General features: G+C 41.1%; 1 protein-coding gene across 3 annotated transcripts in view; it reads left to right on the top strand.

Annotated features, from left to right (window-relative positions):
• DDR2 (discoidin domain receptor tyrosine kinase 2) overlaps positions 1 to 16,575 on the top strand; it is a 163,774-nt gene that overhangs the window by 123,190 nt on the left and 24,009 nt on the right. For all 3 annotated transcript variants that reach the window (XM_033196485.1, XM_033196487.1, XM_033196488.1), the window contains 4 exons: positions 4,147 to 4,249; positions 5,691 to 5,922; positions 6,224 to 6,371; positions 6,722 to 6,827. In XM_033196485.1, the coding sequence (XP_033052376.1) occupies positions 4,147 to 4,249; positions 5,691 to 5,922; positions 6,224 to 6,371; positions 6,722 to 6,827 (589 nt within the window). The remainder of the gene's footprint in view (positions 1 to 4,146; positions 4,250 to 5,690; positions 5,923 to 6,223; positions 6,372 to 6,721; positions 6,828 to 16,575) is intronic.

Below are 16,575 nucleotides of genomic sequence, written 5' to 3'. Positions count from 1 at the left end.
CACTCAAAACCACACAACTACATGGAAACAGAACAACCTGCTCCTGAATGACTATTGAGTAAATAACGAAATGAAGGCAGAAATAAAGATGTTCTTTAAACCAATGAGAACAAACATACAACATACCAGAATCTCTGGGACACATTTAAAGCAGTGTGTAGAGGGAAATTTATAGCACTAAATGCCCACAAGAGAAAGCAGGAAAGATCTAAAATTGACACTCTTTAACATCACAATTAAAAGAACTAGAGAGGCAAGAGCAAACACATTCAAAAGCTAGCAGAAGACAAGAAATAACTAAGATCAGAGCAGAAGTGAAGGAGATAGAGACACAAAAAACCCTTCAAAAAAATTAATGAATCCAGGAGCTGGTTTTTTGAAACGATCAACAAAATTGATAGACCACTAGCAAGACTAATAAAGAAGAAAAGAGAGAAGAATCAAATAGACACAATAAAAAATGATAAAAGGGATATCACCACCAATCCCACAGAAATACAAACTATCATCAGAGAATACTATAAACCCCTCTGCACAAATAAACTAGAAAATCTAGAAGAAATGGATAAATTCCTGGACACATACACCCTCCCAAGACTAAACCAGGAAGAAGTTGAATCCCTGAATAGACCAATAGCAGGCCCTGAAATTGAGGCAATAATTAAAAGCCTACCCACCAAAAAAAGTCCAGGACCAGATGGATTCACGGCCGAATTCTACCAGAGGTACAAAGAGGAGCTGGTACCATTCCTTCTGAAACTATTCCAATCAACAGAAAAAGAGGGAATCCTCCCTAACTCATTTTATGAGGCCAACATCATCCTGATACCAAAACCTGGCAGAGACACAACAAAAAAAGGGAATTTGAGACCAATATCCCTGATGAACATTGGTGCAAAAATCCTCAATAAAATACTGGCAAACCAAATCCAGTGGCACATCAAAAAGCTTATCCACCACGATCAAGTTGGCTTCATCCCTGGGATGCAAGGCTGGTTCAACATACACAAATCAATAAACATCATCCATCATATAAACAGAACCAAAGACAAAAATGACATGATTATCTCAATAGATGCAGAAAAGCCCTTCAACAAAATTCAACAGCCCTTCATGATAAAAACTCTCAAGAAACTAGGTATTGATGGGACATATCTCAAAATATTTATGACAAATATTTATGACAAACCCACAGCCAATATCATGCTGAATGGGAAAAAAACCTGGAAGCATTCCCTTTGAAAACTGGCACCAGAGAGGAATGCCCTCTCTCAGTACTCCTATTTAACATAGTGTTGGAAATTCTGGCCAGGGCAATCAGGCTGGAGAAAGAGATAAAGGGTATTCAATTAGGAAAAGAGGAAGTCAAATTGTCCCCGTTTGCAAACGACATGATTTTATATTTAGAAAACCCCATCGTCTAAGCCCAAAATCTCCTAAAGTGATAAACAACTTCAGAAAAGTCTCAAGATACAAAATCAATGTGCAAAAATCACAAGCATTCCTGTACACCACTAACAGACAAACAGAGAGCCAAATCATGAGTGAACTCCCATTCACAATTGCTTCAAAGAGAATAAAATACCTAAGAATCCAACTTACAAGGGATGTGAAGGACCTCTTCAAGGACAACTACAGACCACTGCTCAGTGAAATAAATGAGGACACAAACAAATGAAATAACATTCTATGCTCATGGATAGGAAGAATCAATATCGTGAAAATGGCCATACTGCCCAAGGCAATTTAAAGATTGAATGCCATCCCCATCAAGCTACCAATGAGTTTCTTCACAGAATTGGAAAAAACTGCTTTAAAGTTCATCTGGAACCAAAAAAGAGCCTGCATTGCCAAGACAATCCTCAGCCAAAAGAACAAAGCTGGAGGCATCACGCTACCTGACTTCAAACTATGCTACAAGGCTACAGTAACCAAAACAGCATGGTACTGGTACCAAAACAGAGATACAGACCAATGGAACAGAACAGAGTCCTCAGAAATAATACCACACATTTACAACCATATGATCTTTGACAAACCTGACAAAAACAAGAAATGGGGAAAGAATTCCCTATCTAATAAATGGTGCTGGGAAAACTGGCTAGCCATATGTGGAAAGCTGAAACTGGATCCCCTCCTTACACCTTATACAAAAATTAATTCAAGATGGATTAAAGACTTAAATGTTAGACCTGAAACCATAAAAACCCTAGAAGAAAAAAGAGTAAGCAATAACATTCAGGACATAGGCATGGACAAGGACTTCATGACTAAAACACCAAAAGCAATGGCAACAAAAGCCAAAATTGACAAGTGGGATCTGATTAAACTAAAGAGCTTTTGCACAGCAAAAGAAACTACCATCAGAGTGAACAGGCAACCTACAGAATGGGAGAAAATTTTTGCAATCTACCCATCTGACAAAGGACTAATATCCAGAATCTACAAATACTTAAACAAATTTATAAGAAAAAAAATCAACCCCATCAAAAAGTGGGCAAAGGATATGAACAGACACTTCTCAAAAGAAGAGATTTATGCAGCCAACAGACACATGAAAAAATGCTCATCACCACTGGTCATCAGTAAAAAGTCAGGAAACAACAGGTGCTGGAGAGGATGTGGAGAAATAGGAACGCTTTTACACTGTTGGTGGGAGTGTAAACTAATTCAACCATTGTGGAAGACATTGTGGTGATTCCTCAAGGATCTAGAACTAGAAATACCGTGTGGCCCTGCGATCCCATTCACACGTATGTTTATTGTGGCACTATTCACAATAGCAAAGACTTGTAATCAACCCAAATGTCCATCAATGATAGACTGGATTAAGAAAATGTGGCACATATACACCATGGAATACTATGCAGCCATAAAAAAGGATGAGTTCATGTCCTTTGTAGGGACATAGATGAAGCTGGAAACCGTAATTCTGAGCTAACTATTGCAAGGACAGAAGGCCAAGCACTGCATGTTCTCACTCATGGTTGGGAAGTGAACAGTGAGAACACTTGGACACAGGGCAGAGAACATCACACACTGGGGCCTGTCGTGGGGTGGGAGGAAGGAGGAGGGATGGCATTAAGAGAAATACCTATTGTAAATGACGAGTTAATGGGTGCAGCACACCAACATGACACATGTATACATATGTGACAAACCTGCACATTGTGTACATGTACCCTGGAACTTAAAGTATAATTTAAAAAAAAAGAGAAAAGAAAAAAAAAAACTTGTTGTTGCTTATCTGAAATTCAAATTTAACTAAATTTTATCCGGCAGCCCAGTGTCCTGAGAACTCTAGCTTCCTTTACTTCTCTGGACTCCTATTTTTGTCTCCTCAACTCAGGAGATTCTCCAGGCTCTGCCTGAGTTCCCACTCATTGTGATGTATCCTGGACACACTCTCATGCCAGTAAACTGATGCCACCACAGGGCTCAAATTTTTGTTTCCTGACTCTCAGATTGTTGTCCTTTGTTGTCAGATGCTCCTTATCTTAAAACATAATTTTTCATGTATTTTGTCCTTTTTGTTGTTTCACACTGGAGAGCAAATCTTGTCTCTGTTACCCTGTCTTTGGTTGAAAGTGGAAGTCTGTATCCAGAGCTTATTGTTTATAGCCAGGATTCAGAACATGGTTCTAACCAGGGCCAAAAATGTATGTTTGATCCCTTCGTAGGAAAGTGTGTAGTTTGCTTTATAGTTTTCATGCAATTAACTACTGAAAAAAATAATTCTTTGTATCATAAGGGTGCCTAGTGATTATGAGGGTTCCTCACTACTGTTAGGAAATTGATTAGAAGTGAACATCTGCTAACAAGAGAATGGGATGAGCCACTGGGGTTATTACGAATTACAAAACATAAATTGGCACATTACATTGTATTACATTGATTGTCAGAGTTTGAACCAAAACACAGATTTGGCTGGGGGTCAAATCTTGGAGGCCCAAATTGTATTTGGAGTCAGGGTCAGAAAGACAAATCTGATAGAGTCAGGGTGGTCAAACAGGGGCATAGAGGAATTGAGGAAGATGTAAATTATCTTATTCCTTGTTCAATATTCAGTGATATTCTTCCTAGGGAGTTCTGGAAATAAAAATAAAAGCATGTCCTCTCTCTTCTCTTTGGTTTCTCTTGGTCTAGCTATATGCCGCTATCCTCTGGGCATGTCAGGAGGCCAGATTCCAGATGAGGACATCACAGCTTCCAGTCAGTGGTCAGAGTCCACAGCTGCCAAATATGGAAGGTGAGGATGGTTACATCAAGAAAGCCCATGTTCTGGGGTTGGGCAGATTTCCTGGGGACAGATTCCTGACCCTAGGGGCTGGGGAAGGTGACATTATTGGCAGGAACTGTTGAGAATGAAGGACAGAGAGCAAGTGGGCCTGTCCTGCTCTGTATGTTTTCAGGGAGAGAATTCAGGGCTTAGCCACATGTACTGATCTGGCAGCCTCATCTCAACCACAGAGGCCCCAGGGCCACATTACCCACAGTGAATGGGTTAATTGATAGGAAGTGGGTTTGCTTTCCCTGACTTTCTCATTTTGAGCCACTGCAGGAAGCAGGCAACAGTGGCAGCTGTGGGAAGGTGCAGATTATGTAGGACACTGGGAGTTAGCGTTCACTCCTCTTCTCAGTGGGTCTATGAAACATCACTCATTGCAAAGCATCACTTACTGCAAAGCATCAAGACACTGAGGCCTCCAACAAGTTCTCCCCCTCTCTCAAGGATCTCTCACATAGAAGGGTCACCCTTGCCCACAGACAGAGTGTAGCAGTTTCCTGGGTGATTGATTTCAGGGGTCTTGTACATCAATAAACTCCCTACTGCTCTTCTGGTTGGACCCAATACTCTTCCTGGCATCTAATTATTTTGATGTGAAGTATTGATTTTATTAAAATGGAATTACCCATAAGAAAAGCAATCCTGATGAAACTTCCCCATAATTTCTTAGTGTATGAAAGACTAGAGTGATGGTTGGTGGAACTGGAAGGGAGCAACAAATGAACGGGTAATATCTGTGGGAAAAGGGAGCATTCCAGGGGAAAGGGAAAGTGGTAGGAGGTTCTCAAAGTAAACTTTATAATAATTTCACAACTTTGCTCCATGGTAGCTCAGCCTGGAGGTAATAAAATGAAACCAGATTATTTACTACTTCCTTGACATGCTCTTCCCCCTCATCCTCCCCATGTGTTTCTATGGCTCCTTGCTGGTCTGCAGTGCCCATCCTGTAGCATTGCATTACCCACACTGGAGAACCTACTATGGCTCCTCCTTATTGCCATAACTTGATGTCCAAGCAACGGGTGGCTAGCTTTGTTAGGCTGAGTTTGAAAGAGGGAAGGGAGATATAAAATGACTCATGGGGGAACAGAGGGTAGGAAGAGTTTTATTTCTCTTTAGATCTCTAAATCAAGATGGGGAATGAAGGCTATGTGTGATCTGAAGGCCTCAGCTCACTGGTGGGGACTGTTTCTCAGGGTCTCATGGTACTCCAGAGAAAGGGATCTGACCACAAATGGGTATTGTGGTGGCAGTGAAAACTGTGGCAAGAACCCAAAATGTTTATAAGGACTGGGCAGCCTGCTCTCTTCCTTCAGTACAGGGCAGCTGCTTGCCTGTGAACCAGTAAACAGCTCTGTGGTTTCTTGGTTGCTCCCTCTCTCTCCAACCCTCATCTCTCAAGGCTGGACTCAGAAGAAGGAGATGGAGCCTGGTGCCCTGAGATTCCAGTGGAACCTGATGACCTGAAGGAGTTCCTGCAGATTGACTTGCACATCCTCCATTTTATCACTCTGGTGGGGACCCAGGGGCGCCATGCAGGGGGTCACGGCATCGAGTTTGCCCCCATGTACAAGATCAATTACAGTCGGGATGGCACTCGCTGGATCTCTTGGCGGAACCGTCATGGGAAACAGGTAGGAAGAAGAGACATCCAGACCTTGGGATGTCCAAGACTGTATTTAGACTTAGGCTAGGAGAAGAAGGGTACAGGTTGTCTGTGTGGGTATGTCTGTCCAGGGATTAGGCATGCCCTTGTAAATGTGTGACCCAGGGTGAAGGAGGCAGAGAAGGAATATCAAGGCTGTGGGGAAAGTGGAGTAGATGCATTCTGCTCCTTGAATTAAGAAGAGAGAGCCCATCAAAAATGTGGCGGGGTGAAGAAAAGTGAGCATGATTTAATATTACCTCTTCATTCGTTCTCTTCTCTCTCCTCAGGTGCTGGATGGAAATAGTAACCCCTATGACATTTTCCTAAAGGACTTGGAGCCGCCCATTGTGGCCAGATTTGTCCGGTTCATTCCAGTCACCGACCACTCCATGAATGTGTGCATGAGGGTGGAGCTTTACGGCTGTGTCTGGCTAGGTAGGTCACTAGCCCAGGAAGCCTATAGACTTTATTAAAAACTCCAACTTCTGGGAAAATCAAGTCAGAAAGGGATGGGATCAATAACTCCTGGAATGGTGATTCCCTCTTGGGAAGAATAGAGACAGAAGCATTGCTCATTAACCCAGGGCTTGGTGCCCCACCGAGTCATGCATTCAGAGTCATTATGTTGACTGCCACTGAGGGGCGCTCCTCTGGAGTCCTCCCTGGGTGCCCAGATGGAGTCCTCCTGGACACGTTGTACAAGCTTGTACCCTTGAAACTCACATAGTTCCCTGGGGTAATGGGCCTGAGCAGTAGGCACTCACTTGGCTGTGTTTCCTTTGCAGATGGCTTGGTGTCTTACAATGCTCCAGCTGGGCAGCAGTTTGTACTCCCTGGAGGTTCCATCATTTATCTGAATGATTCTGTCTATGATGGAGCTGTTGGATACAGGTAAATCCTGGGAAACTTTGATTATTAAAATAGGAAATTAGCCACTAGGAAAGAATAATATTTTATCATGTCTTGGGATCAATAATCAATCAACCAATCAGTATTTAGTTCCTGTACAAGGCATTTGGAGATAATTTAGATGAAGGAATATATATGAACTTTATTTCTAGGGAACTAAAAGCCCAGTTTGGGAAGACAAGTTAATTACTCAGAAAACAATCAATTACACAAAGCAAGGGCTAGAGTTTGTGATGGCTCTAAGTGTAATAGCCATATTTTTGACCCTCAAAACAGGACGTGTAGTCTGACACAAATATTTGCCTACTTATGGAAACAAAGGGCCAGAGAATCGAAGTACTAAGTATAATACTCTGGGTAAGTCAAGAAGTCAGAAAGAATAGACCTTATACATATAAATGCTTTGAAAATTGTAAAAAGCGGACTAGTAAGGTTTACAATAGACAAGGAAAGTTCTAGGGTAAGATGAGAATTGTAGCAGAGGAAGGTAGGTGGAAGGTAGCAGAAGAAAGGAAGCAGGGCTGAAGGCAAGACTGGCCTGGCTATAGTAGAAGCTGGAGCTCAGAAGAACAGAATGGAACAATGGATAAGCCTGAAGTGCATGGATGGAGTGCCATGGCAAAGAAGTGTGACCAGATACAGTAGGAACTTAGGGCTGGGTATGGGATGCTCCCACCTATCCCATTCCACTTCAAGCCTTCAAGCCTTGCCATTCTTCTAGCCCACACTAACACTTTTCTCTCTAAGCTTGGTCTGTATCTGCAAAGTGAGCCTGGGAGAGAAGTCAGTTCATAGTGAAGACCAGATCAGATGATGGAGATTGACAGGGCTTGAGAGAAGGAGATACTAGTGAGTCTCAGGAAGGGAGTGTGGAATTACAGCCTTCCATTGGCTTAGGTGTGGAGAATGAACTATTGTCCTCTAGCTACCATCCCCTGGGTGAAGGCCTGATTCATCCACTCTTCTACTCCTAGTCACTTCCTTTCCATCTTCTTAGTCACTGTTCTTTCCTTTTTGCTTAAACTGTCTTGGCATAATTTTGCCCAGTCACACCCCAACAGGCATGTATTCAAGGCATAGAGGAAATCAGAGATCAACTGAATTCAGTTTAATTTAATAAACCTTTGTTAGTTAACTGTTACTATATATAAGGAATTTGGCCAGGCATGTTAGATATTCAAAGGTAATGAAGTCATTGACCCTACCTTTAAAGAGCTCACAATTTGGAGTAGGGGCTAAAACAGAATATAAGTTATTATGATTCGAGTATATGAGCAAGAGATAGCCTATGATTGCTCTGGGGTTCAAAAGAAAAAGTAAACTATAGTAGGAAAGCACAAAAATGGGGATGAAAACATCTGGATTTTATATAATAAAAGTTACTTCTCTTTGCTACAAGGCTTAAAGGATTAAAATGTGTGTGAAAAGCATTTCATAAGATAAATTGCTGTACACATATAAGTTGTTATCTGATTATCATTTTTCTGACTGAAGGACCAGTAAAGATATGGTGGAACAGATGATATCTGAATTGGGTCCCAAAGAATGGGTACTACTTTCACAGGTACAGATTCTTGAAATGGAATTTTAGGCAGAGGGAATAGCATGAGGAAAAAAGAATTATGGTTATAAAGTTTAGGGGACTGTCTAGGAAAATCAACAGTTTATTTAATGATGGGCCATATTTATGTGGCAAAGTAGTACAGGAGAAGCAAAACAAAGCAGATTATGCCATGTCTTGAAGGAACCTGAAGTGAAAGCCAAAAGGAGCAAGAAGTGGAGGAGGAGGAAGAGGAGAAGTTGCTGTTCTTGTTCTTCATAAACATTATCATTAATGTAATGAGTCATTGAAGATTTTTAAAGCTGAGGAAGGACATGATTGGAGCTGTGGTTTAGACAGAATAATCAAGCAGCATGCAAAGGTTAGATTGGAATGGAATGAGGAGGTGATGAGGAACATTTTAAAACTCTGAGTACTGCCAAGTAAAAAGAATTAATGACCAAAGCCATAACCGTGACTGTGGGGAATGAGGAAAATATATTCATTTAGGGGACATTTGCAATCTGATTGGATGTATGGGGCAAGACAGCAGGGTGAGAAAAAGGGTCACATGAAGCTTGACAGTCTAAGTGACTGAAACAATGGGGATGACATTTATTTATTCAACAAATATATTTTGAGTGCTTACCATGCACTAAGCACTTTCCACTACTATGAAAGAGAAGTGTAATTTATGGAAAAGGAAAACCAAGGAGAAAGATTTAGTTCAGTAGGGTACGATGATGGATTTAGTTTGGGGTTTAAGTCTATGAGATTGACAAGACATTCAGCAGAGAAATAAGGAAAGTAGCCGGAATTATGGCTCTGAACTCCAAGGGAAATATTTAAAAAATTACAAAAATGTAGACATCATTGGCTTCATTTAATAATTGAGGTAATAAAATATCTGGTGGAGGTGGCTGAGTGAAGAGAGATGACATCAGAGTCTCAGGAAGTAGTCATATTAGCAAAAGTTACTTTTTAAATTTAAAACAATTTCAAGAGTAATATATGGTTACCAGTGATTTTAATAACTCTAAAGTATATAAACATTGAAATTTTATTTTCTTATCCCTTCTTCACTTGATTTAATTTTGACCAAAGGGGAACTGAACAGGCATTCCTTTTAATTTCTGTTGCTTTTCATAAGACTTCCATGGGATTTATTTTTCTGGGGATAATAGGGAATATATTTATTGCAAGTAAACTTATGTTCTCCTAGCTTTCTGATCTGTAGAGAGAAGAAAAAGATGGCACAACCTGGGAAGGGAGATCTGGGCTCTGGTCACTGTGGATAAGGCCAGTCAAATTTTATAATTTACCAAACATTTTCTTTCTTTCTTTCTTTCTTTATTTATTTTTATTATACTTCAAGTTCTAGGGTACGTGTGCATAATGTGCAGGTTTGTTACATATGTATACTTGTGCCATGTTGGTGTGCTGCACCCATCAACTCGTCAGCACCCATCAATTCATCATTTATATCATGTATAACTCCCCAATGCAATCCCTCCCCCTCCCCCTCCCCATGATAGGCCCCAGTGTGTGATGTTCCCCTTCCCGAGTCCAAGTTTCCTCATTGTTCAGTTCCCACCTATGAGTGAGAACATGCGGTGTTTGGTTTCTCTTCTTGTGATAGTTTGCTAAGAATGATGGTTTCCAGCTGCATCCATGTCCCTACAAAGGACGCAAACTCATCCTTTTTGATGGCTGCATAGTATTCCATGGTGTATATGTGCCACATTTTGTTAATCCAGTCTGTCACAGATGGACATTTGGGTTGATTCCAAGTCTTTGCTATTGTGAATAGTGCCACAATAAACATACGTGTGCATGTGTCTTTGTAGTAGAATAATTTATAATCCTTTGGGTATATACCCAGTAGTGAGATGGCTGGGTCATATGGTACATCTAGTTCTAGATCCTTGAGGAATTGCCATACTGTTTTCCATAATGGTTGAACTAGTTTACAATCCCACCAACAGTGTAAAAGTGTTCCTATTTCTCCACATCCTCTCCAACACCTGTTGTTTCCTGATTTTTTGATGATTGCCGTTCTAACTGGTGTGAGATGGTATCTCATTGTGGTTTTGATTTGCATTTCTCTGATGGCCAGTGATGATGAGCATTTTTTCATGTGTCTGTTGGCTGTGTGAATGTCTTCTTTTGAGAAATGTCTGTTCATATCCTTTCCCCACTTTTTGATGGGGTTGTTTGTTTTTTTCTTGTATATTTGTTTGAGTTCTTTGTAGATTCTGGATATTAGCCCTTTGTCAGATGAGTAGATTGCAAAAATTTTCTCCCATTCTGTAGGTTGCCTGTTCATTCTGATGGTAGTTTCTTTTGCTGTGGAGAAGCTCCTTAGTTTAATTAGATCCCATTTGTCAATTTTGGCTTTTGCTGCCATTGCTTTTGGTGTTTTAGACATGAAGTCCTTGCCCATGCCTATGTCCTGAATGGTACTACCTAGGTTTTCTTCTAGGGTTTTTATGGTATTAGGTCTAACATTTAAGTCTCTAATCCATCTTGAATTAATCTTCGTATAAGGAGTAAGGAAAGGATCCAGTTTCAGCTTTCTACTTATGGCTAGCCAATTTTCCCAGCACCATTTATTAAATAGGGAATCCTTTCCCCATTTCTTGTTTCTCTCAGGTTTGTCAAAGATCAGATGGCTGTAGATGTGTGGTAGTATTTCTGAGGACTCTGTTCTGTTCCATTGGTCTATATCTCTGTTTTGGTACCAGTACCATGCTATTTTGGTTACTGTAGCCTTATAGTATAGTTTGAAGTCAGGTAGCATGACGCCTCCAGCTTTGTCCTTTTGACTTAGGATTGTCTTGGCAATGCGGGCTCTTTTTTGGTTCCATATGAACTTTAAAGCAGTTTTTTCCAATTCTGTGAAGAAACTCATTGGTAGCTTGATGGGGATGGCATTGAATCTATAAATAACCTTGGGCAGTATGGTCATTTTCACGATATTGATTCTTCCTATCCATGAGCATGGTATGTTCTTCCATTTGTTTGTGTCCTCTTTGATTTCACTGAGCAGTGGTTTGTAGTTCTCCTTGAAGAGGTCCTTTACATCCCTTGTAAGTTGGATTCCTAGGTATTTTATTCTCTTTGAAGCAATTGTGAATGGAAGTTCATTCCTGATTTGGCTCTCTGCTTGTCTGTTACTGGTGTATAAGAATGCTTGTGATTTTTGCACATTAATTTTGTATCCTGAGACTTTGCTGAAGTTTCTTATCAGCTTAAGGAGATTTTGGGCTGAGACAATGGGGTTTTCTAAATATACAATCATGTCATCTGCAAACAGGGACAATTTGACTTCTTCTTTTCCTAACTGAATACCCTTGATTTCTTTCTCTTGCCTGATTGCCCTAGCCAGAACTTCCAAGACTATGTTGAATAGGAGTGGTGAGAGAGGGCATCCCTGTCTTGTGCCAGTTTTCAAAGGGAATTTTTCCAGTTTTTGCCCATTCAGTATGATATTGGCTGTGGGTTTGACATAAATAGCTCTTATTATTTTGAGGTACGTTCCATCAATACCGAATTTATTGAGCGTTTTTAGCATGAAGGGCTGTTGAATTTTGTCAAAAGCCTTTTCTGCATCTATTGAGATAATCATGTGGTTCTTGTCTTTGGTTCTGTTTATATGCTGGATTACGTTTATTGATTTGTGAATGTTGAACCAGCCTTGCATCCCAGGGATGAAGCCCACTTGATCATGGTGGATAAGCTTTTTGATGTGCTGCTGAATCCGGTTTGCCAGTATTTTATTGAGGATTTTTGCATTGATGTTCATCAGGGATATTGGTCTAAAATTCTCTTTTTTTGTTGTGTCTCTGCCAGGCTTTGGTATCAGGATGATGTTGGCCTCATAAAATGAGTTAGGGAGGATTCCCTCTTTTTCTATTGATTGGGATAGTTTCAGAAGGAATGGTACCAGCTCCTCCTTGTACCTCTGGCAGAATTCAGCTGTGAATCCATCTGGTCCTGCACTTTTTTTGGTGGGTAGGCTATTGATTGTTGCCTCAATTTCAGAGCCTGCTATTGGTCTATTCAGGGATTCAACTTCCTGGTTTAGTCTTGGAAGAGTGTAAGTGTCCAGGAAATTATCCATTTCTTCTAGATTTTCTAGTTGATTTGCGTAGAGGTGTTTATAGTATTCTCTGATGGTAGTTTGTATTTCTGTGGGGTCGGTGGTGATATCCCCTTTATCATTTTTTATTGCGTCTATTTGATTCCTCTCTCTTTTCTTCTTTATTAGTCTTGCTAGCAGTCTGTCAATTTTGTTGATCTTTTCACAAAACCAACTCCTGGATTCATTGATTTTTTGGAGGGTTTTTTGTGTCTCTATCTCCTTCAGTTCTGCTCTGATCTTAGTCATTTCCTGCCTTCTGCTAGCTTTTGAATGTGTTTGCTCTTGCTTCTCTAGTTCTTTTAATTGTGATGTTAGAGTGTCAATTTTAGATCTTTCCAGCTTTCTCTTGTGGGCATTTAGTGCTATAAATTTCCCTCTACACACTGCTTTAAATGTGTCCCAGAGATTCTGGTATGTTGTATGTTTGTTCTCATTGGTTTAAAGAACATGTTTATTTCTCCTTTCATTTCGTTATGTACCCAGTAGTCATTCGGGAGCAGGTTGTTCAGTTTCCATGTAGTTGAGCGGTTTTGATTGAGTTTCTTAGTCCTGAGTTCTAGTTTGATTGCACTGTGGTCTGAGAGACAGTTTGTTATAATTTCTGTTCTTTTACATTTGCTGAGGAGTGCTTTACTTCCAATTATGTGGTCAATTTTGGAATAAGTGCGATGTGGTGCTGAGAAGAATGTATATTCTGTTGATTTGGGGTGGAGAGTTCTATAGATGTCTATTAGGTCCGCTTGGTGCAGAGATGAGTTCAATTCCTGGATATCCTTGTTAACTTTCTGTCTCGTTGATCTGTCTAATGTTGACAGTGGAGTGTTGAAGTCTCCCATTATTATTGTATGGGAGTCTAAGTCTCTTTGTAAGTCTCTAAGGACTTGCTTTATGAATCTGGGTGCTCCTGTATTGGGTGCATATATATTTAGGAGAGTTAGCTCTTCCTGTTGAATTGATCCCTTTACCATTATGTAATGGCCTTCTTGTCTCTTTTGATCTTTGATGGTTTAAAGTCTGTTTGATCAGAGACTAGGATTGCAACCCCTGCTTTTTTTTTGTTCTCCATTTGCTTGGTAGATCTTCCTCCATCCCTTTATTTTGAGCCTATGTATGTGTCTGCATGTGAGATGGGACTCCTGAATACAGCAGACTGATGGGTCTTGACTCCTTATCCAGTTTGCCAGTCTGTGTCTCTTAATTGGAGCATTTAGTCCATTAACATTTAAGGTTAATATTGTTATGTGTGAACTTGATCCTGCCATTATGATATTAACTGGTTATTTTGCTCGTTAGTTGATGCAGTTTCTTCCTAGCCTTGATGGTCTTTACATTTTGGCATGTTTTTGCAATGGCTGGTACCTGTTGTTCCTCTCCATGTTTAGGGCTTCCTTCGGGGTCTCTTGTAAGGCAGGCCTGGTGGTGACAAAATCTCTAAGCATTTGCTTATCTGTAAAGGATTTTATTTCTCCTTCACTGATGAAACTTAGTTTGGCTGGATATGAAATTCTGGGTTGAAAATTCTTTTCTTTAAGAACGTTGAATATTGGCCCCCACTCTCTTCTGGCTTGTAGAGTTTCTGCTGAGAGATCTGCTGTTAGTCTGATGGGCTTCCCTTTGTGGGTAACCCGACCTTTCTCTCTGGCTGCCCTTAGATTTTTTCCTTCATTTCAACTTTGATGAATCTGGCAATTATGTGTCTTGGAGTTGCTCTTCTGGAGGAGAATCTTTGTGGTATTCTCTGTATTTCCTGAATTTGAATGTTGGCCTGCCCTACTAGGTTGGGGAAGTTCTCCTGGATGATATCCTGAAGAGTGTTTTCCAACTTGGTTCCATTTTCCCCCTCACTTTCAGGCACCCCAATCAGACGTAGATTTGGTCTTTTTACATAATCCCATACTTCTTGCAAGCTTTGTTCATTTCTTTTTCTTCTTTTTTCTTTTGGTTTCTCTTCTCGCTTCATTTCATTCATTTGATCCTCAATCGCTGATACTCTTTCTTCCAGTTGATCGAGTCGGTTACTGAAGCTTGTGCATTTGTCACGTATTTCTCGTGTCATGGTTTTCATCTCTGTCATTTCGTTTATGACCTTCTCTGCATTAATTAGTCTAGCTGTCAATTCTTCCACTCTTTTTTCAAGATTTTTAGTTTCTTTGCACTGGGTACGTAATTCCTCCTTTAGCTCTGAGAAGTTTGATGGACTGAAGCCTTCTTCTCTCATCTCGTCAAAGTCATTCTCTGACCAGGTTTGATCCATTGCTGATGATGAGCTGCACTCCTTTGCAGGGGGAGATGCGCTCTTATTTTTTGAATTTCCAGCTTTTCTGCCCTGCTTTTTCCCCATCTTTGTGGTTTTATCTGTCTCTGGTCTTTGATGATGGTGATGTACTGATGGGGTTGTGGTATAGGTTTCCTTCCTGTTTGATAGTTTTCCTTCTGACAGTCAGGACCCTCAGCTATAGGTCTGTTGGAGATTGCTTGAGGTCCACTCCAGACCCTGTTTGCCTGGGTATCAGCAGCAGAGGTTGCAGAAGATAGAATATTGCTGAACAGTGAATGTACCTGTCTGATTCTTACTTTAGAAGCTTCCTCTCAGGGGTGTATTCCACCCTGTGAGGTGTGGGGTGTCAGACTGCCCCTAGTGGGGGATGTCTCCCAGTTAGGCTACTCAGGGGTCAGGGACCCACTTGAGCAGGCAGTCTGTCTGTTCTCAGATCTCAACCTCCGTGTTGGGAGATCCACTGCTCTCTTCAAAGCTGTCAGATAGAGTCGTTCGCGTCTGCACAGGCCTCTGCTGCTTCCCCTGTTGTTTTTTAGCTGTGTCCTGTCCCCAGAGGTGGAGTCTACAGAGACAGGCAGGTTTCCTTGAGCTGCTGTGAGCTCCACCCAGTTCGAGCTTCGTAGCGGCTTTGTTTACCTACTTAAGCCTCAGCAATGAGGGGCGCCCCTCCCCCAGCCTCGCTGCTGCCTTGTGGTTAGATTGCCGCAGACTGCTGTGTTAGCAATGAGGGAGGCTCCGTGGGTGTGGGACCCTCCCGGCCAGGTGTGGGATATATTCTCCTGGTGTGCCAGTTTGCTTAAAGCGCAGTATTGGGGTGGGAATTACCCGATTTTCCAGGTGTTGTGTGTCTCAGTTCCCCTGGCTAGGAAAAGGGATTCCCTTCCCCCTTGCGCTTCCCAGGTGAGGTGATGCCGGCTGCAGCAGCTGACCAGCACTGATTATCCGGCATTCCCCAGTGAGATGACCCCAGTACCTCAGTTGAAAATGTAGAAATCACTGGTCTTCTGTGTCGCTCGCACTGGGAGTTGGAGACTGGAGCTGTTCCTATTCGGCCATCTTGCTCCGCCCCCCAAACATTTTCAATGAATAAATATATTTTAAAAGGCGGGCATAATCACCCTTAGCATTTTTTATTTTTTGCGATTCACAAATTTTACAAATTATTGATCTGGCTATAAAACTCAAGGGTCACACCCATTATTGCTTGAGGGTGAGTATCCCAATCTCATGATTTGGGAGATTTGTGTCATATATGCCAGAGCTTGAGATGCACAGCTTGAGGAAAGAGAAGTTCCACATGATGGGTTCTTGCTCTCTGCCTCCATAAAAAGAAGGAAGGAGCCTCTTTGTGTTCTGCAAGTAGTCAAATAAGTATATATGCAGTTATATTCCATCCAGCAGTCAGGCTTCTGGCAAACTCAGCCTTTAAAACAGAGCCTCTTACTCAGAAGTCAAAAAAGACTGCTAAGCTAGAACACAAAGCTAAATCCAATACCTGGGATTCTCATGACATCTTACTCTATGCATCTTACTTCCTGGGTCTAGTATCCTACAAATTTAATTAAAATTAAATAGAAATTATTGTTTAAATTTGGAGCTTATATTTTCCCCCTTTCATTTAATATCAAATTGGGTTGTTGGATATGTGGAATAGAAGAGAGTGTGACTGGATTCTCTGAAATTGATTCACTGAACAATGACAGCATGTAGTTAAAGGAGAGTCAGCACCAAGCTCTGGAAACATTTATTTGATAATGGGGCAAGTGCT

Source organism: Trachypithecus francoisi, unplaced genomic scaffold (assembly GCF_009764315.1).
Source record: "Trachypithecus francoisi isolate TF-2019V2 unplaced genomic scaffold, Tfra_2.0 Lachesis_group5, whole genome shotgun sequence".
NCBI classification, from domain to species: domain Eukaryota; kingdom Metazoa; phylum Chordata; class Mammalia; order Primates; family Cercopithecidae; genus Trachypithecus; species Trachypithecus francoisi.
This window is presented reverse-complemented; position numbering and strand designations above follow the sequence as displayed.